A 24,093-nucleotide genomic window follows, 5' to 3' on the forward strand; every position below is an offset into this window, starting at 1 on the left:
ACCCACTAATCATTACATATGTCTTGGTCATGCATCTATTTCATCTTTCAAATTTTTATACTTTCAGAAATTAGGGAGTGGGAAAGCAAGTGAATGAGTGAGAGAGATTTGAAACATTTGAGTCCTTGGGCCATTAATTTGTAATTGTCACCCTAAGTCTTCTAGGTCCTAAAATTTTGTTAGAAGAAATAAAATGTGATTTTCAAGTGTTTAAAAGGTGGCACTTGAGTTTAGGATTTTCTTTGCTTTCTATCATTTTAACTCCTGGTCTTAATAGAAAATGTTCAAAAGCCGTTCCGTCTCCCACCCCTAGTCTGGGCTTGTGCTTTACAATCCACATCTTTTCCCTTTAATACCCTGACTGGGCCAGGCTTTTTAAATCCTTTGGTGTATCAAAGCCTAAGTGGATTTCCTTACTACAGTGTTTATGTGAGTATATAATACTTGAAAGAAGAAAATTATAATTTTAGAACCTTTAAGCACACTTATATTTTTGAAAAAACACTGTTGAAAATGTTGACCATGCCACGTCAAACTTCAGTTAAATATTTTGGGGTTTCTTAATATTAGACCAGTAATTCCTCTCCAGAAGAAAAACCCACACATTCAAGTGCTTCTGGTGTTTAATTTGCCCGTGTTGATTAACTTTCTTCACATACAAAATTCCTATGTAGTCAGTTGCCCATTCCCAATAGAAAATAACTTGAAGATTAAAATATTGTCATAATTGACTTTTATGTTTAAAGCAACAGAGCGGTTAGAATGTCTCATTACATAACAAGGGGGGGTGGTGTTCAATTTATGCCTCTTGAACCTCTGGTTGGGGCTGTGAGAAAAGCAGGGGAAGAAAAACACTGGTTTCTGCACTTGAAGCGTTGTCAGTCTAAGTGCAGATAAAGCATGAAGTAATGATGCTCTTGGATGGTATAACTATCTAGTGATACAACATATATCGTTATTCATATATGAGCTATAGGGAATAAGTATAAATGTGGAGGAATTTGAAGTAACATTAAATTGTTGTAGGGAAATTAAACATAAAAACTGTTATTCTCAGAAAGATTAAAGAAAAACTCAGTTTGTTTTGTTATAATTCTAAGTCTTATTTTCCTATTGGTTTCCATAGTTGTCAGTCAAATATACAAGTTGCTCTAAAAGGGAAGCTAAAATGGGATGAAATTAGCACGTGATGCAGGATTTGATTTCTCCAGTTTCCACATAAATGAACTGTTTATCAGGATTGCAGTTCTCAAAGTGATAAAGCATTATTGAACTTTTGGCACCTAATCAACTTTATCTTATTTTGGATTGATTACAGAAATGCATTAACGTTTGCTATCTTGATTTTAAGAAATGGCAAATGTTAATTTCATTTTTTAACTTCATGAGTTAGTGAAATCTGAAAAACTACAACTTTGCTATAGATAATAGTTTTACTTTCTATGACAAAATATCAAACCTAATAAAAAGTTATTTTTACTTCCTATTTCTATGCTTTTTTCATTCTCAGTTACTAATGACCTTTATTTCTTGGGCAGCTAGAAAGAAGCAATCCAGAGGGATGATACAAACTAGAATTATGTATTTTATAATTGGAAGGGACCTTAGAGATTGAACTCCCTTATTTTACACATGAAAAAGCTGACACTCATAGCGGTTAAAAGGTTATTCCAGCTAACAATCAACAGACCTGGAAGGAAAAGTCCTTCACAAAGCTAAGCCTCACGTTCAGGTTTTCTGACTCTTGAGTCCAGTTTCTCCTGCCATCTGTGCTCCTTGCATGCAAGGTGAGATGGGCTCACACTTACATAGAGAATTGCATCTGTTTGAACTCTGTTTGAACTTTTGATGAGTTTATCTCCCCCTTCCCCACTCCTTTTCAGAATAACTTGACGTTTACAGGTACCATCAGTGGAGATGTCTGTGTATGGAAAGCTCACATGTTGTGTAGAATCGTGGCCAGAGCTCACAATGGGCCTGTGTTCGCCATGTACACCACCCTGCGGGACGGCCTTATTGTGACGGGTGGCAAGGAGAGGCCGTGAGTCCTGTTTCTTTTCCCAGCCGTCCTGAATACTTATGCACTGTGATCTCCCTGAGGTTTGCAGTTAGTTATTCTAGTTATCTCTAAACTGCATGGATTATGCTCTCTGACCTTCCTCGTCATATGCAGTAAGCCTTTTATGTGCCTTCTTGTTGATTCTTATTTCTGATCTTAAATTGTTTCCAATTTTTTCTGCATTGTAGATAAACTTAAACTCCAAGAACGGAGTGATAATTGTTCTGTAGGTAGTGATCCTATAAGTTAAGAATTGATTTTCTTAATGTCTATATGCCTTATATTTGCTGACTAATAGGTGACTTGTGGGGGACTCTGCCATTGAACCACTGAACCCAGGATGCACCTTGACTGCTTGCGTTTTTTGTTCAAACTGGATAGTAAGGGGTAAAATGCATATGCTGCATTAGAAATGGATGAGAGGATGCTAGAAACAAACTCTGCCTTGTTTCTTTTGCTTGAGCAAACATGTTAGATAAAAGTGTTTAATACGAGAACCTCAAAATTTAAGTCTGAGGAGAGGCCATTTTCTGAATGACTTTCAAGTCTTCCAGTGGAAGCCAGATACTTATAATTGATTTCCTACCAACTTAGTCATACGCATGTTAAAATATGACGTATATACGTGACCAAGTAAGAACTTTCAGTACAGGTTTGAAAGTACTCACATGTATCAGTTAAACACAAATGCAGACGCTTTTGCCTTTCTCATAAAGGAAGACTGTATTATGGTACAAGGGCATGTTTTTTCCTAAGACAAGGTCATCTAGCAGAAAATAAAGCAATACATTTTTCAGTTTTTCCAAGAGAAAAACCATAAATAGTCTGTATTTTGTCTTTCACATGTTACTCTGACACTTGTTTCCCACAAGTTATCTAGTCTTGTTCATCCCTACTTAATAGTAGCCTATAATGGTAGGGAAAAAAATGTGCTTCTCTTTTGGCCCTTAAAAATATATTCTGTGGCATGGCATCTGTAATCCTATTCTCTAGCCTTACATTTCCATTATCCTCAACATTAAAAATCATTTTGTACATTCCCTTAGTAAGTATTATGAGAGAGGATACATGGATGGGGGATGCTAAATAACATTATGCTCATGTCAAATGAGGTTTTCATAAAATAAAATTTGCTTACACTGAATGTTTGAAATACAGTATATGTTAAAATTGCCATAAAAAGTTTAGTAGAATATATGAAGTAAGTTTTATCAGGCCTTTTTAGTATTCTGCTTCTTATTAATATTTGTTTATAATAAAAGTTATTTGCAATAGCCAATAATAAATACTTTTTGGGGTTTGGGTTATTTACTTAGGTCAAAAGAAGGCGGAGCCGTCAAACTGTGGGATCAGGAGCTCAGACGATGCCGAGCCTTCCGGCTGGAGACAGGACAAGCCACAGACTGCGTCCGTTCCGTGTGCAGAGGCAAAGTAAGAGGTTCCCGGAGCCACTACGGGCAGCAGAAAATAGAGAACATTTGTTCCTGCAATTCTCTCCCCCTTTGCAAGTTGATGGATAACACTTAAAGACAGACTTGTTGTCAGTTTTATTCCACTGTTTCTCTGCAGTTTCACTGTTGGCACACACAGTCTTTGCACCAGTGCAGTGCTTAAGATAGGAAGCTGTTGGCCTAAGCACTGGATTTAAACCTCCATTATTTTCTTGAATCTGCTGATTCAACTATGGTAGACAAAACTGAATTTCCTTTCCAGTTGACTAATTTGTTTAGTGCAGCTGTCTCATTTTCTTAAGAAAACACATTTGTATAAAAATTTTAGACCATGCATGTACTTGCAGTAAGTGTATTTATAAATCATTTGCATATATTATCCTCAGTCTGTATATTAAATATTAGTTAAGCTTACTTTTATTTGCACTTTTTTTTTTAGATTTTATTGGGGAAGGGGAACAGGACTTTATTGGGGAACAGTGTGTACTTCCAGGCCTGTTTTCCAAATCAAGTTGTTGTCCTTTCAATCTTAGTTGTGGAGGGTGCCGTTCAGCTTCAAGTTGTTGTCCTTTCAGTCTTAGTTGTGGAGGGCGCAGCTCAGCTCCACGTCCAGTTGCCGTTGCTAGTTGCAGGGGGCACAGCCCACCATCCCTTGCGGGAGTTGAACCGGCAACCTTGTGGTTGAGAGGATGCACTCCAACCAACTGAGCCATCCAGGAGCTCAGCGGCAGCTCAGCTCAAGGTGCCTGTTCAATCTTAGTTGCAGGGGGCGGAGCCCACCATCCCTTGCGGGACTTGAGGAATTGAACTGGCAACCTTGTGGTTGAGAGCCCACTGGCCCATGTGGGAATCGAACCGGCAGCCTTCGGAGTTAGGAGCATGGAGCTCTAACCACCTGAGCCACTGGGCTGGCCCTATTTGCACATATTTTTAATTAAAATCCAATACTTTCCTTCTATATCCCAATGCATTTACCCCTTTGGAGATCTCAGGCTAAAACATCATGAGAGTCAAAACGTTGATTGGAGAAGCCAGGTGTCTTTCCATAGTGAAAAGCTCTGTTCTTTAGTATGGACTCTGACGTGCATGCAGCCCAGTGCTCCTGCGAATGTGCCTGTAGTCATAGAAAACTGCAATGATTGGCTTCCTACCAGAGTAATTCAAAGCAAAAAGTTCTCGGAAAGTAGGTTATTTTGGTTCTGGACCCAATTTTACCATGGGGGATAGGTGAGGGGATGCCCACACAATACAAGCAATTCTCCAACACAGCCAGTGTCTGAGTTCTGACAGTATCTACCCCAGATAGTATCCAATTACACAGGTTAAGGGTTCAGTCGTACAAGACCCTCCCCACCCCTTTAGCCCCCAGTTGTCACCTGTGCTTCTCACCAACTAGCTACAGATTGGAGGTTCCCACCACCCCCTCCCCAGGTTTGGTTAATTTGCTAGAACGGCTCACAGAACTCAGAGAAACATGTTACTAGATCAGCTTATTGTCAAAGGATGTAACTCAGGGACAGCCAGATGCAGAGCTGCACAGCGCGAGGCCTGTGGGAAGGGACGCAGAGCTTCCATGCATCCCCCGCACACACACCTCTCCACCAACCAGGAATCCTTTGGATTTTTATGGAGCCTTCATCATAATCATGATTGCTTAAATTGGCCACTGGTAATTGTTTCAACTTCCAGCCCCTCTCCCGTCCCTGAGGCAAGTTTCAACCCTGTAGTCACTAAGCTGGGTCTCCTGGCAACAAGTCCCCATCCATACAGGGAGTCTGTCCTCATTTAGCAGAACAAAAAATACCTAATGGCTCTCATCACGTAGTAAATTCCAGGGGCTTGGGGAGCTTTGTCCCAGAAATGGGCCCGAAGACCAAATATGTATTTTTTATAAATCACACTATCACGTAGTGACAGTAAGAAGAGCAACTGTAGTATTACATGAAATATATCGGTCCCATTTGTGTTACAGGGCAAGATACTAGTTGGGACAAGGAATGCTGAAATAATTGAAGTTGGAGAAAAAAATGCAGCATGTAATATTTTAGTTAACGGTCACGTGGATGGACCCATATGGGGACTAGCCACACATCCTTCCAGGGACTTTTTCCTTTCTGCTGCAGAAGATGGCACAGTGAGACTCTGGGACATTGCTGATAAAGTAGGTACAAACAGTTTTGTAAAAGATGTTACAATTTCTCAGAATTATGTTGATAATTTGGGGGAGAAATCGGCTTACTTTTTAAGTACTCAATATAGTTCTCTGTTCCTCTTTTGGTTCTTATGCAGAAGATGTTAAACAAAGTGAATTTGGGACATGCTGCTCGCACTGTGTGTTACAGCCCTGAAGGGGACATGGTGGCTATTGGAATGAAAAATGGAGAATTTATTATTTTACTGGTGACCTCTCTAAAAATATGGGGAAAGAAGAGAGATAGACGATGTACAATCCATGATATCAGGTTAGTCAACAAATAGAATCATATTTCTAGTCTATATACTTCTAAATGACCCAGTTTACATTTGGAAAAAGGTCATTAGTGTCCATAGTGTTTCATCACATCATAAATCCTGTGCTGAAGGAAGGCTGTTTGTATACTTAACGTCTCCTCCTTGCTAAATTATGCATCCACTGAGCACCAACCACAGTGCCTTATAACAAGTACTCAAGGGAATGTTTGATGAGTAAGTGTCACACTGGATAGTATGTTCCTTCTGCCGAGAATGTATCTTTCATCTGCCCTTCAAAAGTTGTCAGCTTGGAAAACTAAAGGTACAACCCCAAACATCTCTGACTTAATAATCTCAACTGAACATGTAGTTCATTTATTTCACACTCATTAAACATCTGCTATGCCCGAGAACATGAATTTACTTAAACTTCTCTTGAATCTTTATTTTTCAGTGCTTAGGCAAGCTTATTTTAACAGTGGCTACTTGCTATAGCAAGAGTCTAACCTATTCTGGTGTTCTCTCCTCCATGAGACAAGCTGTTACATAGACGTGAACAGTGTCAAACAACAAAAAAACAGTGGCTGCCCTTTACTGAGCAGTCCACGTGAGCAGGATAGAGCACTGAATCGAGGTCTGTCAAAATCTTGCACTTTGCACCAGTAAAACCCTTTTGCAAATGAAACCTCCTTCAGAACTTCAGCATATAAAACAATAACGTGGCTTCCCTTAGCTCCCCAGTGTCCTAAGGTCCCTACCTCAGCAAGGCTCATGGAAGTTCTCAAGACGAATTGTCACACACGGCTTCCAGTGGTCAGTAGGCAAATAGTACTGTCTTTTAAAACAATTGCTTCCAGGCCCAGTATGGCACTTCATCTGATAACTTGCGGTGAGTTAAGCTGGTTTGTGTTCCTTGCTTCAGACATGACCTTTCCAGATGAAAGAATCCTATCTTAGTGAATTATGTAACTTACTAATTATGTTAATGTTAGTGGCTTTTTAAAAACTAAGGTATTTTTAAAGGAATTAGGAGATGAAAATTCAGGAACCATTTAAAACTGAAGTGAAATATAAAGCTTTTGGGTTCATGTCACACAAATATCTCAGTATTCATGATCGGTTGTGTCTGTCTAGTTGAGGCCATATCACACGTCCACTTATTTTTGAGAGCTAGAAAGAAAAAGTCATTGGTCTTGTTTATACTATTTCATGCAGCCTAACCTGTCTTTCACATGTTTTGTTACATACTCAGATTTAGTCCCGATTCCCGGTTTCTGGCAGTGGGTTCCAGTGAGAACGCAGTGGATTTTTATGACCTGTCATTGGGCCCCACCCTTAACAGAATCAGCTACTGCAAAGACATCCCAAGCTTTGTCATTCAAATGGACTTCTCTGCAGATAGCAGACACCTCCAGGTACAGAACCAACACCGGACACCAGTTTACTGTAGTTCTGCTCCTACACTGTGAGTGAACTTCAGACCAACTCTGGCATTCAGTCCTTTATTCCATTTTTGCTTAGGGGTTTTGTATCATCTTTTACATTCTTAGTATTAAAAATGTAAATCAAGAAGCACTTTGCTAATATACTGCAAAATTCTGGATTTTGCCTCTCACATAATGGAATTCTTGTCCCATTTTAATATATGATGAAAGGTCTCCACTGGTTGCTATAAACGGCATGTCTATGAAGTGCCTTCAGGAAGACATCTTATGGATCAGGCTGCCATTGACAGAATTACTTGGGCCACATGGACTAGGTAAACATTTCATACATTCAGAAGGGAAGACTGAGGGTCAGTTAGGAAAACTGGAAGATCCTATGTCTGAATAATTAGTCAATCCACTAGGGAATAGTAACTGAGTTTTAAGTTTGTTACCGTATCTTGAATTCTTCCTAACAGAACAATATGCTCCCACTCGGACCCCTTTTGGTTGAATATATTAGGTTGGTGCAAAAGTAATTGCGGTTTCTGCAGTTTTTAACCTTTTAAACCACAATTACTTTTGCACCAACCTACTATTTCCATGCTTTTTCAGATCTTTTAAAGAAAGGAAATCAAAGTTATGACTTTAAAGATGTTCTGATATTTTAACATAGTAGGTTTAATAACAGACAAAAAAAACGCATTGGGTGCTATTAGGCAATTGTAATTCTCTACCTTAAAGGAACACTGTCTTGCAGCTGTTAGACACGAAACTTTATAAATTTGTTCAAATTTGCGGGATGTGTATATATAGCAGGTAACCATGAGCATCCAGATTTTTAGTCAATAAAAACTGCCATCAAATTCCTATAGCATATGTATCACTTTCTATTTTACAAACAGTTATATCAGCTCTCATAAAGTATTATTTTTAAAAGGTTATTTAATCTATAAAGCTTTAAAATTATAAAATTTCCTTTAGGGGAGGTGGGTTAACATCCCAGGTAAATTCAGGACTCCAGATAACTTGCCTTATCACAATTTGCTTCCTATATTTTAAATAATAAATTTAGGTACTTAGATTTACCATACTGAAAAAGTTGTTGGTAATTAATCGGTCTTTGCTATGGTGTATTTTCTTTCATTCCTTCCCTCTAGTATTCTAGGAGATGAAGTTGTGGGAATTTGGTCCAGACATGCTGAGAAAGCTGATGTCAACTGTGCCTGCGTATCTCATTCAGGAATCAGCCTTGTAACAGGAGATGACTTTGGCATGGTTAAGTTATTTGACTTTCCATGTCCTGAAAAATTTGTAAGTTTGTGTTTGGTGTTTTAGTATGGTATATAATTATACTCTTAATTTATTTGTCTGATCATTAGTACTTTTTCCCATATAAGAGCTAAAATGTGTTTTCTCTTGCTTTGAAAATACTTCGTGTTCCTAAAATTTTTTCCGAACTTCCTAAATCCATTACTCTGAAATAACAGCTATTAGAAATTATATCCCCCTGCCCCAAAGTAACATCGTCTTTGCAAACTATTCTGATAAAGCTGTGATTAGTTTTTATCAAACCTTTAATCAATCTATTACCAAGTTTCAAATGCTTTTCCTCAGAGGAAAATGTTCAGAGTACCTGGAGACATCTGACTGCCCAAATAACCTGGTTTGCGTTACGTGCAGGTCCATTACTAAATCTGAAAAAGCACTTAACCACTGGCTGTGGTCCTAACTGCTGCTTCTCTCCACAACCCTGGTGATGGGAGATTATGGTTCCTGATAGGAACCTTTGACTTTTGTATGCTTTACACATACCCTGAGCTTTATTTTTGTTTTATAGGCGAAGCACAAAAGGTTTGTGGGTCATTCACCCCATGTGACAAATATTCGATTTACCAGTGGTGATCGACATGTTGTTAGTGCTGGAGGTGATGACTGCAGGTGGGTAACTTTCTCAGCCCAAGAAGAGCAGACAGTCTGTACTAGTTCCTAAGAGCTTTAATAGCACGTCCACAACTTCAGTTTACGGACTGAGTAAGCAACATAAGGTAGCATAACCAGTTAGCTCCTGGAGTCACATACCATGTAAATACAGAATAAAAGGAGTTAATGAGAGAAAATTTTATATACGTATGTATGATTTGAAAGCTCAATTGAAAACATTAAACTTCTGAAAATCTAGAAATATAATCAACTCACTGCAATTTCCCCTCTGATTGCAGTTTATTTGTCTGGAAATGTGTACATATGCTTCACTGAAAGATATGGACGCCGAGAAGACTATAACTTAACAGCCTTGAGAAACCAGAATTAACAGAAGAGGGGGAAAAAACAGAACCAAATCCTGCATGGTCAAGTGGTGCTAATTTAAGACTGTAACAGGGATATATGCCCAGAATCATCAAAATAGAAGATTGATAAATTCAAAATATTTATTATAATACTATATGCACTGGGTAACTGTCATAATCCATACACTGCCAGATAATTACATTTCAAGAAAGGACTGAATAAATACTCCATGGTGAAAGCTAACCCCCACTTTTGGGGAGTGTGCATATTTGGCATAAGTATGGCTAGGGTTTAGGGGGACAGCACTCCTCAAAAAACAAACCAAACCTTTAAAAACTGAACTTGGATAATTTTCATCATTTTTTTAACAAAACTTTTTTCTTTTTGGAATTTATATTTTATTTGCAATCACTGTTTAATGAAATAGTTTATCCTTGTGTTTACATAAGGAAGCACACCATTACCCTAAAGGATCAGTTTTTAAAAGGCAAACATTTTCACTAAGGAAAGAGGTTTCACTGGAGGATGTAATACTTCTTAAGCATTAATAAAAGTCCTTTTTATAAAGGACTTTTTCCTCCTGGCAGTTTAAAGTTCAAGAACAAATCCAAAGTTAGTAATACATGATTGCTACATTTTCATTTTTGAGCTATCAATCTATGTTCAAAAGTCATGTCTAGAATTAAAAAATTAAAATATAGCCTCATTAATGAAACAATCTGAAGAATAATTTCCAATGGTGTACATACAGATTTTTAAGGTTTTAGATAGCAATAGTATTTAACTTGGAGAGAATACTGAATATTTAAAGATGTAGTCTAATAGAAACATTTTGTTTAACATATAAACTAAAGCGTTAAAATCACATTTACAAAGTACAGTTTAGTTAACTCTTGAAATAAAATTTTTACAACTTTTTTTTTAATTGGAAAATTTTAGTTAGATGTACGAGTATGCCACCCCATAGGCTGACTTCCAAAAGGAATGCATACAAGTTCACTCACTTGTATACAAAACTTGTCTATTAAAATTCCTTTTTGGTGGCTTGGGGCTGAACTCTTAGATCTTTATTCCTATTCACATTAAATGCTGCCAAAGATCAGTACTTGCCATTCAGGAATTTGCTCTTTAGCCTATCTGTAGTTTCCTGAAGATTGGAAATTATGTAGACTGATATTTAAAAATATATTTTTCTAAGTATGAAGAAGTTTCAGATGCTCTATTGGTCCTATGAATTTTTATTTTAATGTGTTATCTTTGTAGCATAATAGACTCCTTTAGGTTTCTAGAAATCTCAGTTTTCTATGTCTAACAACTTGTAAATACTAAAAACAGAAATGGCTGAACTATATAGCACAGAAAGCCTAACCAGTGATGGAGCTGGTCAGTTTTAAAGGTCTGAGTGGCTGTGTCTGAATGACTGATCCAGGTATTCATTTAGAAGCTTGAAAAATAATATAATTTCATTACATCAAAATGTTCTCCTAAATAAAGCCAAATTTTAGAATACACTAATACCACATTTTTATTCATATACAAAGGGGCAGTCAGTAAATTAAAGGGAAAAAATTTCCCCGAACCACTCTCTTCCTTCAATTTTGAGACTTGCAGTTTCAAATTTTTCTTCTGAGTCAGGTTTGCCAGCTTTTGACTAAAGAGAAGTTCCATTTCCATTACAGTGCAGGTAGAAGCTCTAACTGTAACGTTAAGCAAGTAAACTATACGGGATGAGACTGCTTCCATTGCATTTCTGTTCTTCCAAGTGGCCATGATAAGCCAGCCTTATTCACTGTTGTCAGTTTCACCACTAAAAGTCATGTTGATTTTAAGTAGTCATCCCACAACCTCCTTTGCTTTTTTGCTTTTACCAGCCATCAACTAAGGGAAAGTGAATTCCGTGACAGGCCGTGGAGATCCTACCTATCCTGCGTGTGTCTTCTTTTAACCTAAAGAATTATGTGTGTGTGCAGTATTTGACTAAGCTCCTGAATTTGTAGCCTGAGACTTCTCCTGGCACGTTAGTCCCGTTTCTGTATATAAATGCATGCCGAAGCACACTGCATTCTGGTGCCACTACTGCTTACATTAGCCACACTCATTCCTTTCCTTTTTTGTGATCCTTTTTGATGGTGGTTCATTTTAGACCAAGTTATCCAACAAATGTTTTAAAGTCAACCTCAGCTTGCCCATAAACCATAGCAACTGAAAGATTAAACTCTTAAATATGAATCCAGGCAATGTCTACTAAACACCACAAAAAAACCCAATTTTAGCATAGTATTACCTTATAAAATGGCCAAACTAAACCAATCAAGCCTGTTTCCCCATTTATGTTCTTTATAGTGGAATTATAAGAATGCAACTATATACCATTTATAAATGATACTAAAAGTCTATTTAAATTTCTGGATATATAATTTAAAACAAATTTTTTCTGCAGAGATGTAAAGCAGCTCACATAACAGTGGAATGAACAAATGCCTTAAAGTCAATGGAATATACTTTTTAGAATGAAGTGGAACAACTGTCATTTCATTCAAGCCTAACTACATGATCGCTTTTGTGCTCCTTTGTCTTTCCTCTGTTTCAAGTCTTTACTTCGGAATCAGCACAGCAACGTGCAACTTACAAAATGGTTTAATAACTGGTTAATTCTGTCTTCTCCCAATGGAAAAGCAGTGGCCACCAAACAGACTGCTTGCTGGTTTTAAGCTCTTGAACATGGAGTTTTACAGATGTGATTTTATTATCTCTTGGGTATGTGACTAAAGAAGTCAATGAACTTTTTTTCTTAATTTGGTCCTGAGAACATTATTATCCCTTTTGCATTAATTTGCTTTTTTTCTAACCAACTTTTAGCTTTACTTTCTAAAAAAGTACTATACATAGTCTTTAAAATCAGTGATCCGTTTGTTAATTCTAAGCATTTGACACTTTTCTGCCTTAACAATTTTAAAAATCATACAAAATTTTGTATTTTAATTCAGTAGCCCAAAAGTTTAGTCCTATTTTGCAATTTACCCATCTGATCTCTGTAATTCTATAGTCTGTCATTTACAATACACTATTGAAATCTAATTTTTACATTTAAAAAAATATCTTCAAACTGTATTTTCTGTGGAGTTGAGAATGTTGTTTTTCAGAATGGAAGTAGATGGGTAGCTATAATCTTGTGAGTTGAAATTCTGTTCTGATACCTTATGTGTATACAGACTTGTAAAAATTTTGTATAATTTTGTGATAATGTAGTTCTCCCAAAGATTTATTTTAAAAGTATGTTAATAGTAAATGAAAGCATTTTAAGGACTTGTTCATTTTTTTTTTTTGCCATTCCTGCTGTTTTCACCCTACACACCCACCTCATCCTTACCCAGAAGGCAAAGGAATATTTCCCAAAGCAGCACACAACCTGAGAAGCCTGTGTCACAGTTTTCAAATTAAATTCACTTAAAAATAAAAAGTAAGATTAACTATTTTAAGCCACCTCAGCACTTTTGGCCACTCCTGTTTTTAGTGGATTATGAACATTATATAATCCTTGGAAGAAGTGAAAGCAGCCATTCAACTTCTGGAATAAGGACACTTCCCTCACTCTATTCTCTGTGCACACACAGCAACACCGTAGTCCCACAATGGCTTATTGGTATCACCACGTTGTAAATGCTGATACTGGAAACAGCAGTGTACAAAACACGCCGCAGATGTTTTAATAGAATTTAGCTTTTCCTTAAACTGTCTTTCCATAGTCAAAACAAAGCAAACCAAAAAACATCCAATGTTAAAACCACTTAAATAAGCTTACAAATTTGAAAAATTAGACACTTCAGATAGGCAATAAACTTCATATTATGAAAGCAATATATTCCAAGTTTCAAAGATTTGACAAATTCTGGAGAATCTCTTTCATCAGTGGATGGAAACTTGCATCAAACTTCACGATCTTCTGCCAGGTAGGACTAGGTGTCATTCACTGAATAAACAAAACCCAAAATGTTTTTAATTAACTGCTTTGCGTCCATATATTGCATATACCTCAGCTAAGATGTTGAGTATTTTCAGACAATATTTGTTCTACAGATTATGATATAAAGATCGGATTTTGAAAGAATTTTATGAGGGACATAAAAGATAACACGTATTTAAATTTATAGGCCACACTAAAATATTTTGAAACTTCTTTCAATGTTTTACGATTACTATTGTCTAAGAAAACTGATGTGAGATTTGTAAACAGTGTAACTCTCGAAAGCCTTAGTATATATTCACAAGTTATAAAAGAAATCTAATGTGGAGATCATCTAGGTAAATAAGCAACTGCTGGATAAAAGAAATTTGGTTTATGTACTAAATTATTTTTCCAGAGGACCTTTGTAAAATTAAACAGTAGAGAAAAATCAAAGTGATAGTTTATTCCAAATTTCTGTGCTTATAAATTTAAGAAATTACATATTAGGAAAGTATCTGAAATGGCATTAGCAAAACTAATTTAACCTTTACCTGGTTTGAGGCCGAATCCATTTCAAGGCATGTCGTGGCGGCACGGTGATGGTGGGATGATAAAATGTGCAGTCAGGCCTGGTACACTGAGTGTTAAATCTACAGTGCTAAAGAGGTAACAGAGTTTTAACTTCTGCAAAGCTATACAATAAAAACAAAGCAATTTGAGATGACAATAACCAGTCAACCCTAATGTTAATGGGGCTGAAACCCTGAAAAAAGAGCAGCCCTCCACACACAAAATCCTAGTCAGAGAAGAGCAGCAAGTCAAATTTCCAACAGAACTGTAGCACATGATAATCAATGTAATGATCGCCCTGCACGTCCTGCCTGACATCCCTTCCTTACTGGGCACCCTCATCCATGCCCAACTGCCGCTGGGGGAAGTGAAGGCCTCTCGCATGGTCTTCAGGCTGCTATTTCAGAAATCATTCCCTCTGAGCAACTCAACAGCGGGAGGTCCCTCCACCAACTGTTAGGACACAGGCAGTGAAAACCGTCAGTACACGTTCAGATGGTATTAAGCAGTACGACTGGATTTCATCTCAGTTCTGGCATTGAGGTAGGACAAAGAAACGCAAAAAACACCCACACGCTCAGGGGTGGCGTGGAAACTGACTTGCAAAGGTGAGCTCTACTCTCCTGAGAGACAGGAGACTAACGTTCAGTAGTTTCACACCACAGGGCCTGAAGAGCCAAACGGAACTCAGTGAAAACTAAACAATAACTTAAAGGTCTTAAAGACTATTAAGGCCAACAAAAACGTTGGGGGGGTATGGGGACAGGGGACACGGCAACATTCAATTTGCTAGTGATCTTCCAGGTCTCACAACTGAGAAGTTACCACTAAATTAATTTTTTTGGAAAATGAAAGTTCTTACTTTTGGATGATAGAAGGGACACTCCATTTTCTTACAAGCAGGGAAGTAACGGCAGAGCTGACTACTAGAAGGTGGTGCTGGTGTTGTAACTGCTGAGAAAATAAGGGCAAATATTGAACAAATTTATTCAGCAAAATAATTTTTAAAGCATTCTGATCTTTTTATGGGAACCATTTTAAGTCAAAATACAGTGCGATGTATTCATTAGTCAATATAAAATACTTAAGAATACCAGAGTATCTTTAAAGACTGGTTACATTAAGTGATTCTGGCGCAATTTTGAAACTATATTTTTCACTTTATAGTCACAAAATGTCATTTTTCTTTCTTTTTATCCAAATGTAGTAGTGTACAAAGTCACCAACCTGGTTTTGGAGGCAGTACTGGAATTCTTCTACTCATATGAGTGAAGGGACAATCTGGCTTAGTACATTTTGCATCATATTTACAATTTGGATGAATAAACAAACATTTTTCAGCAAATTTACAATTGGGGAAAGCTCTATAAAACAACAAAAAAAGAGTATTATTCACATTTAATCTTCTCAATGCATTATTAGTTTTTTGTAGAGAGGCTCCTGATACTCATATTCCATAACTACTTGTTTTTGAGAAACACAGAAGTAACAGGAAACAAAGGAAACTCCATTTTTAAATGAGCCAGATATCAAAATGGACACAACTGTCTATTCCAAAGCCTGGGGTACTGACAGATTTTCTTCAAGTCAAGCCACGTGAAAGGAGGGTTTTTTGTGATACGAAGCATCACACCACTTCCTCTATCATTCAGGTGTATATAGTTCACGAAGTAAACTGAATATAGTGAGCATAATAGACATGCAAGGCACTGTGCTACGGAAAAGAAGCAACTCATCCATGATCTCCCGATATATGCTTCCTTATTATTCTCACATCAAAATTTCCTAAAGTTAAAACATGGAGAGTCCATCTATAGGACAAAACAAAAAAAAACCCACGAAACTAAACTAAAAGCCAATCTCCTAAAGTTCATTCCTTTGAACCAGCCAGCAAGGAAAAATTACACCCAAGTCCTAAATGTTTCATCATTACCTATAACTAATTTTCCCCAATGCCTTAAAAACGTACGTGTGTATGAACACACTGCATACAAACTGGGGCAGTTACATACTCATCTCCTTAAGTGTACAGAATCCTTAAGGAAACCCAGAAATGTCAGTATCTCATAGGTCTGACACACAAAGAAAGCCTCCCATCTCCCCACACAACACACACGAAGATGCTATGCGGGGAAGGCCAGAGTAAGTTTCACCGCACTTAGTTACAAAGCTCAAACTTGACCATAAAACAGAAGCAGCTATTGGGTATGGAAATTAACCCGAAAACCAGAGTTGGTTTGCCGCTACTCACTTGCAAGGTGAAACAGGATGATGGTACGCACACTCGTCCCCATTTTTACAGGCAGGCCAGTACTTGCAGCGCTCCAAAAGTTTTTCCGGTTTTTGTGCTCCACTCAGGTCACTCATCTCAGCTACAAAGGGAGAAGAATTAAAAGGATCTCATTAATTATGATCAATTCAGTACATGGCATCTTTCAAGTTTCCCTCACAATCCGGTCTTTAAATCTTCTAGTTTTCTATGTCTATAGTCATATGAAATAAATGAGTCCAAATAATGTGATCAACACTGTTAACAGGACCCTGTAAGAGATTACCAGGAAGTAGACTGCAGCTCTCATTGTGAAAAGTAAAGGACAGTGATGCTGCCACTAGAGCCAAAGTACTCATGAAAAATTCCAATTCTCAAAATTATTTCAGAGCTGAATTAAAGAGAGGGAAGAATATCAAGTAGGGAGCCAAGAAAATGAAATGGAAACTGAAAACACAAGCTGATAAAGAAGTGACCTAATTCTAATTCGGCAAGTTTATGAGGGGTCCAAACACAAGTGTTCCTACTCATGATGTAAGCACACTCCCATCCATGTCTACAAAGTGAAGATTTCTGCCTGAAATGGGCCACAAGGGGTCCAGCAGATCACCTAACAGTGAGCCTGGCTGGCTGGAAGAGAACCAATGGCAGGAAATCTCGGCGGAGCAAATGGGTGGGGACGAGCAACGGGACAGCAAGCGCATGTGCCACCCACGGGGCTCATTGCCACCCCACCCACCAGCCGTGTCCTATCACAAGGTCAATTACTATGGCCTCGGCAAGTGGTACCCGGGTTGTGTTGCCAGACTGTTTCCTAATTCAGAAAGCCAAAAACCTTTTTATATGACATCTAAATTCTAAATGCTGGCAACTGTTATAATTCAAATTTAAAACAAAGAATAAATCAAATACAATTACACCTGATGTTCATAATGAGCTGCCAACCTCTGACCCAAGACACACTAGCCCCTCGGAAGGGCATCACGGTATTAATTGCCTAGTGTTGTTCATATTCATGCTTATGGAGGCAGATACCACTTCAGCTACATCCCTCTAGTCCGTTTACCCAAGGTCAGGCTGTTCAAACGTGGGTCTTTAACATCCTAGCAGAGTGAGCTAGACACTTTGGGCAAGTGTTATCTAACATGTCTGAATTTCAGTCTCCTCCTTTATACAAAGAGAAAAATAATGTCTTCCTTAAGAGCTTTATGATTACATGGAAACAAGAATGCAAAACCTAACAATGCAGCAGCTAGTGTTCAGTACTTATTGTTCCAGTGACCCAACCTCAGTCTTCATTACAGGAGAGAACAAGGCACACAAATCCAGTCCCGAAGCCCAGATAGGAGAATCATCAGAGAACTATTATGACTATGCCTGATATGGAAATATTCCATGCTGCTTGAAAAAATTAGTAAGTCATTATTTAGCTCCAGGATAAAAAGTATCCTTAGTCTCAAATTAAATCTGGTAGGGCCAGAGTTTTCCCCAAATATAAACAGTTTCTGCGTTATACTGCAGAGAAAATATGTCTTACCTTCTTTCTAAACCACATACTTTAGACTATGGAATATACGTGAGACTCAGGCCAAATGAAAGAACTCCTAACAATCAATACTCAAGAGCTGGCTAGCAGGAAAATGGTGAAAAGTAGTAGATACAAGCAATGTGAAAGAAGTTACATACTTTACAAGGAAACTTTCCCTTTCTGAAAGAAATGTAAGTCACATGTACAAAGGTCATGACTCTGGTTTTCCCTAACGTTTACCTCAATAAGCTGTTAACACTTTTCCCCTTTGCATTTTAAGAGGCAAATTCACTTTACTGCAAGCTATAAAATCTGCACCGCCATATAATGGCCAGTGCGGGTGGCTTAAACAGCTGCTGCTGTTAGTAGCATCCTTCAAACACAGGACAAAAAGCCACCAAAAGCAATTACCAAGGTTCAGACCTGGAGGGGAGAGCAGACCGACCACAGCCCTTTGTGACTGTTCTGCAGGAGTCTCTCCCCCTCATTCCGCTCCACTGAAAAGCTTCACACCTTGAGCAGCAGTGAGGTACTGCGAGTCCCAGATCAAAGCAATGGGAGGAGGCTCCCCACTCACCACAGCGTTTCCATAAGGGCCAAGGCAAGAAGCTTTACTAACATGTTATTTGGAGTGTCACTGCTGTGACATATATACCAATAGAATCTAACATGGACAGCTACAGGTAAATGAAACTGGACCCTAACATATAACAAATTAAGCTACCAAATTGAAAACCAAAATAGTAAAATTTTCTCTTATTTTAAACAAAATATACAAGGTCAAGAAATCTGCATTGGCTGACTATTGCAGTTCTTACCATCTTTATTACCATTAAAATTTTTTGTCTTCCTTTCAATAGGGTCAAACTTTCAACTCCATTAACTAAAACCGTAACACTACATTATTGATTCAGCAGAAAAAGCATCCAGCTCAAGGTAACAGCAGTATCTCCTCACTCGCCTGTGATCGCCCCCTAAGGGCTATTATATTTTTAGCTACTGAAAAAGGTATTTAATACATTTTCCTATCTCTGCCAAGAAGAGGATTACATTAGAAAACTTTCAAAACCCACTCTTTTTTCTTTGATGCTGTTCATTTTTAAGGTTCAGTAATTGTGTTTCCTGCCAATGAAGACGTTTCTAAAAATTTTCCATGCTATGAGCAAGGTTACGCTGTCATGTGTGTAAACGATCAGTAGCTGCACTGCCACTGGTGTCCAGTGTGAAGGAAGGAACCGCGTGAGAAAGGGTCATCTGCCCAAAGCGTAGTGATCTGGACTGAGATGATCTGACTTCTAAATACAATATGCTTCAATACTAATTTAAACATAACATCTTTTTTAAACTTCCAGGAAATATTTTGACAGATTAGATGAGAAATTCTTCTCAAGGGAATTTCATTGAGGTAGAAATAGCATCAAAATCCAAATTCATTTTTCCGTCAAATTAATTACAAGAGAGACTACTGCTGGTACAAGGGAAAAGCAACAAGTATAGTTTCTTAAAAAAAAAAAAAAAAAGGTAAACAGAAATCGAGAATGATGGCTCATCCTTTAATATGCATAATTAAGAGATATTTTTTGACTTCCATGGCTTAACACCATTTTAGCACTAGAGTAACAGCCAACCTACACAACATACACAGAAGAAACATTCTCATATTTATCTGGTTGTTTTGTCTGAGAAAAGAAAAAGGCCACTACTGAGTAACAAATACAAGCAAAGCCTCCAACCAACATTCATTCCAGGTAGAGAAACATGTCAAAGGTTCCCTTCACAATGGCAGCACCCTGAAAGGGAAAATCTGAGCTCTCAACACACCGTTTGAAAAGCTACCATCTGGGTCATCAAGCTGCCTGCTCATCAACTGCAATTGCTGTGGGTGGAGGAGACCTTTGAGTCCCTTGTTTGAGGCTGCAGTTTGGTTTACAGGTTTCATTCCTTCAAAGCACATGTCCTCCTCTTGATCTGACATGTATCCTGGGGGGCTGGGAACACCATCCAGCGTCACTATAAACTTGGGACTTGCAGGTTTATCTGGTTGTACAAGATCTCTGCCAGATAGATAGAAAATACCATAGAATTAGGGAAACAAACACAAAAAGCTGAGCCTCCTAAAGTCCTCTTCCGCAGAACTCTCTCTGTCTCCCTTCCTTGCTGAGGTTTCTTCCATAAAAAAGGCTTTGTAGGATTTCCAAGTGCAGCATTAGTGGAATCCTGCTACTACACAGAGGCTTTGGCCAATCACTGCTGCTTCATCACCAGCGACTGTCCAGGCTGCACTAAGGACAATCTCTCTTCAACCCTGACCCCCCCCACCGTTCATTTGATCCCCAGGGGGTCACACGGAAATGCACTGAAAAACCAGCATCTATGCTCAGAACACAATTGCCAGTTCTATCAGGTTGGTGCAAAAGTAATTGCGGTTTTTGCATTTATTTTTAACCTTTTAAACCGCAATTACTGTTGCACCAACCTAATATATTTACACTAATTTTATAATCTGTATGTTTGTTAGAACATTTAGTCAATTTTCTAAGGGAAGAATCACCCCAACCCAACTGGCTAACTCTCTCTGGAGAGATTTCCTGATTTTGATCACCTGGCTTTTAAATTTTCATTTCCTGGATACGCATAACAGAGCTAAATCACGCATTGACTTATTCGTAGGATAATGGATTTCTGAAAAAGGAAGATGAACTGGAATTTTTGAAAACGGAATTTGGTTTACTACACAAGACCTAACTACTGAAGCAATAAAACCACTCTACAGTAAGGGCTAGGATGGGGAGGAGGGAAGCTGGGAACTAACGATTAATCTGTACTATCTAATCAACACAAGTTAGCTACATAAGAAAAAGAAACCATCTACCGTGTCTGCATAAGGTGTCCTGAAAGTACCCGAAGGGTATCTGCAGTCTTCATCCCCGACTCTTGGTTTGGTGTCACTACTATTTCCTCAGACAGCTTTGGCTTCTTCAGAATAAATGATCTTGTGTCTGCATGGACCATGGATTCCATGTCATAGTAATCTGAGCCAAAAAAATTGGCCACAAATGTTTACTTTTGAATATACCTTGCATTCCCAACATCACACATGTGAGAAGAATGTCAATCTTTTATATATCTGTAATTATTTTCAAAGGAACATCATAATGGTTCTACTAAGCAACAGGACTGCAATGCTTTGCCAAACATCTTTTCAACGTATTCGTTCCTCATCCAGTAATTACCAAGAGATTCTAATGAACACTCCTTGCTTACGGTATAGAAAGGTTCTTACGGTATGTGAGGCATCTAAGGGGAACCTAACAATATCAGCTTAATTACAGTATTTTCTAAAAATATGAGAATAAAGGGTCCTAATGTTCCCTAGGATTGTAACACAAAGATTGTTTAAAAATCTTCCTAAAATCTGTTTTGTTCATTTTGCACAGTACCACTTACATAAATGAACACATCCTGGTGAAAAGAATTCAAGTGTCATTATTTCTGTGTAGGTGTAGATAAAAGACTACTTTGAGAGGGAATTTTAAGATGAATGGGCATTTAAAAGAATATAGCAAGGAAAACACTGACCTTCAACGCAAATAAACACAAGCTCACATCATCTGCAATATGCGTCTTAGGCCCAACTACTTTATAAAATATACCAAGACCTAGACGGAGATGGCTGACTTATCAATATGCAATCAACCAACTCAACGAGTTCTACTTCTCTGAAAGTTAACAGGCAAATAACAGAGACCCCAAGTCACTAGCTATTCATTCATGTTCATTCACTGAAAAAAACTGAACATCCGAGAGCACTGTGCTAGGTACACAAAGAAGAAAACATAGGAAAATAGGTGCATACACAATTTCAGAACAGTATGCCTCAGGTGACCCAAAAGGGGCATGAACAGGGTGTTGGGAGAATACAAAGCAACCGAGTCCAGTTGGGAAAGCTTACAGAGAACGAATAATTTCAACAGGTAAAAGACATGAGCAGGAATAAACTATGAGGGAGAGCGTTGGAGAATAGAGCACCTCAGGCAGAGGAAACCGCATGGGAAAAGGCAACAGCTTTCATAAGGCACAAGGAATTTGAGACACAGTGAGAAATGTGGTGTGGCTGGAGGGTTGCGTGTGGTGAGCTGAGCAGGTGAGTGCCAAGAAGGTGGAGGCCTAAAGGATCTTGTGTCCATGAGTTTGGATTCTGGTCTAGAATTAGTAAGTAATGGAGAGGTTTCTTAGTAGGGAAGTAACATTACATTGGTTTTTAGAAAAAGCGACAGTGTTGAGAGTGGACTGGAGTCAGATCTCAGTTACGAGGCTATTGCCCAGGAGAAATGGTGAGGCTCTGCATGAAAAGATTTTCACCCGTTTTCCTATTCTAACACACGGTGAAAGGGAAAGAAGACACATTTCAGACTCCCATCAACACTAGCATTTCACAGCAGTGGCATTTCAACCACCATCCCAGGAAGGAGACATACCTGCCTTCCCCTGCAAGGGCAGTCGCGATGGTAAAAACGGATGTAGGAGTGAGAACAGGAGGAAAAGAAACTTGACTTGGGAAACAGGACAGGAGAAAAAGCCGATTTAAAAGGGGGCAAAGAGAAATCTCAATTTTAGATTTATTTAGTTTGAAGTCTTTGTGGGGCTCTCAGATGTTTAGGAAGAAGTTGAAAATTCAGATTTGACTATTAGGCGGGGAGATAAATAAGAGTCGAAACTGAAGGTGAAATAAGAAAGTTTAATAAAGTGTACATATTCAGTGCTGCTATCTTCTCATTGCATCCTCACGTGAGATGACCACTTTGCAGCTCAAAGTTCTTACACGATTCACTGAGGTCTCACGGCTAGCACAGGTGGAGTCCAGAATTTAGTCCATGGGCTGCTGCGCTCCTCCCCGCCCTGCACTGTTCTGAGGCAAAACAGGCCTACTACCCGTAGTTTGCATCTTGAGAGAATACAGAAGAGATGGAAATACTGAGGGCAGGACACAGGGTAAAGCTGACATTTTAAGGGGCAGCAGAGGAAGAGAACAGTTGATAAAGGAGAATGAAAAGGAGTTAGCAGAATAGATAGTGAAGTCCTGGAAGCCAAAGGATCAGAGAATGAAGAAAACATGGGAATTCAACTGTCACAAACTACAGAGTTTAGAAAAGTATGCATTGAAAGCAGAGCTTTATCCGCACAAGCCACTGGTCACGTCTACGAGATTAATGCTAGCAGCCTGGGTCAAGCAGAATCAGACAGAGGGTACAGTGACATCTTCTGGGTAAAGAATGCAGGCTGACCCTATGTATTTTATTTCCTCCTGAAACCCCACTACAAAGTCAATACGGGGTTAATTCATTAAAAAAAAATCAAACTCACAAAGAAAATAATTGTAAAAGGAGAGACAACTACATTTTGAAAGTGAAAAACTAACTTAGTAGATGCTCAGAAGTTGAGTCTTGAACCAGTAACGAAGCACCCCAATGTGGATCCCAAGATTGTCCAAAGGCTGAGAACCAGGCAGCACACGGGACCATGGGAAGGGTGGGGGGAGACAGGGCAACAAAGATGTGTGTTCAAGTGTCCATTTCAGACTCAGTTAGTTCTTCCTGAAGTGTGCTCTTCCTTTCTGACCCTTCCCTGCACCTATTCCCTACCTCTACACTGAAGATACCTGGAGTAACTGCAGATACGCCTTCCCACTGATCACTGTGAGAGAGGCCTATGGCTGCAGCACCATAGTCTCTGACAGAAAGGTGCTACAACAAAATAAACCGTATACTATTAAAAAAATTTAAGGCAGTTACATTTCCTGATAACCTTTGACCCTTTCTCCCTTGGAGCAAGTGGAGCTTTAGAAACACTGTTCTGAAAAGTATGTTAAACATTACATATTGTGTTTTCCCGAAAACAAGACGTAGCTGGACCATCAGCTCTAATGCATCTTTTGGAGCAAAAATTAATAAAAAGACCCGGTCTTATTTATATTTATAATATTGTATTTATAATATAAGACTGGGTCTTAAATTAGTTTTTGCTCCAAAAGACGCATTAGAGCTGATGGTCTGGCTACATCTTATTTTTGGGGAAACACGGTAGTAATTAATGCTGAGGTGCC

At 38.4% G+C, this 24,093-nt stretch overlaps 2 protein-coding genes across 14 annotated transcripts in view; one reads left to right on the plus strand and one right to left on the minus strand.

The window, feature by feature from the left end:
- The window catches only part of EML5 (EMAP like 5), a 155,562-nt gene extending 143,894 nt beyond the window's left edge, over positions 1-11,668 (plus strand). For 4 of the 9 annotated variants that reach the window (XM_033109198.1, XM_033109196.1, XM_033109199.1 and 1 more), the window contains 8 exons: positions 1,884-2,041; positions 3,376-3,490; positions 5,483-5,671; positions 5,800-5,972; positions 7,214-7,376; positions 7,617-7,720; positions 8,546-8,699; positions 9,226-11,668. In XM_033109198.1, the coding sequence (XP_032965089.1) occupies positions 1,884-2,041; positions 3,376-3,490; positions 5,483-5,671; positions 5,800-5,972; positions 7,214-7,376; positions 7,617-7,720; positions 8,546-8,699; positions 9,226-9,378 (1,209 nt within the window). In that variant the 3' untranslated portion in view covers positions 9,379-11,668. Of the gene's footprint in view, positions 1-1,883; positions 3,491-5,482; positions 5,672-5,799; positions 5,973-7,213; positions 7,377-7,616; positions 7,721-8,545; positions 8,700-9,225 lie in introns of those variants that run through there. The other 5 variants (XM_033109200.1, XM_033109197.1, XM_033109203.1 and 2 more) reach the window with 3 other exon arrangements.
- ZC3H14 (zinc finger CCCH-type containing 14) overlaps positions 11,648-24,093 on the minus strand; it is a 38,199-nt gene continuing 25,753 nt past the window's right edge. For 2 of the 5 annotated variants that reach the window (XM_033109209.1, XM_033109205.1), the window contains 7 exons: positions 20,863-21,022; positions 19,812-20,044; positions 16,445-16,565; positions 15,421-15,557; positions 15,056-15,147; positions 14,175-14,281; positions 11,648-13,647 (listed from right to left, as the gene is read on the minus strand). In XM_033109209.1, the coding sequence (XP_032965100.1) occupies positions 13,641-13,647; positions 14,175-14,281; positions 15,056-15,147; positions 15,421-15,557; positions 16,445-16,565; positions 19,812-20,044; positions 20,863-21,022 (857 nt within the window). In that variant the 3' untranslated portion in view covers positions 11,648-13,640. The remainder of the gene's footprint in view (positions 13,648-14,174; positions 14,282-15,055; positions 15,148-15,420; positions 15,558-16,444; positions 16,566-19,811; positions 20,045-20,862; positions 21,023-24,093) is intronic. The other 3 variants (XM_033109206.1, XM_033109208.1, XM_033109207.1) reach the window with 3 other exon arrangements.

The sequence above is a fragment of the Rhinolophus ferrumequinum genome, chromosome 6 (genome assembly GCF_004115265.2).
Source record: "Rhinolophus ferrumequinum isolate MPI-CBG mRhiFer1 chromosome 6, mRhiFer1_v1.p, whole genome shotgun sequence".
NCBI classification, from domain to species: domain Eukaryota; kingdom Metazoa; phylum Chordata; class Mammalia; order Chiroptera; family Rhinolophidae; genus Rhinolophus; species Rhinolophus ferrumequinum.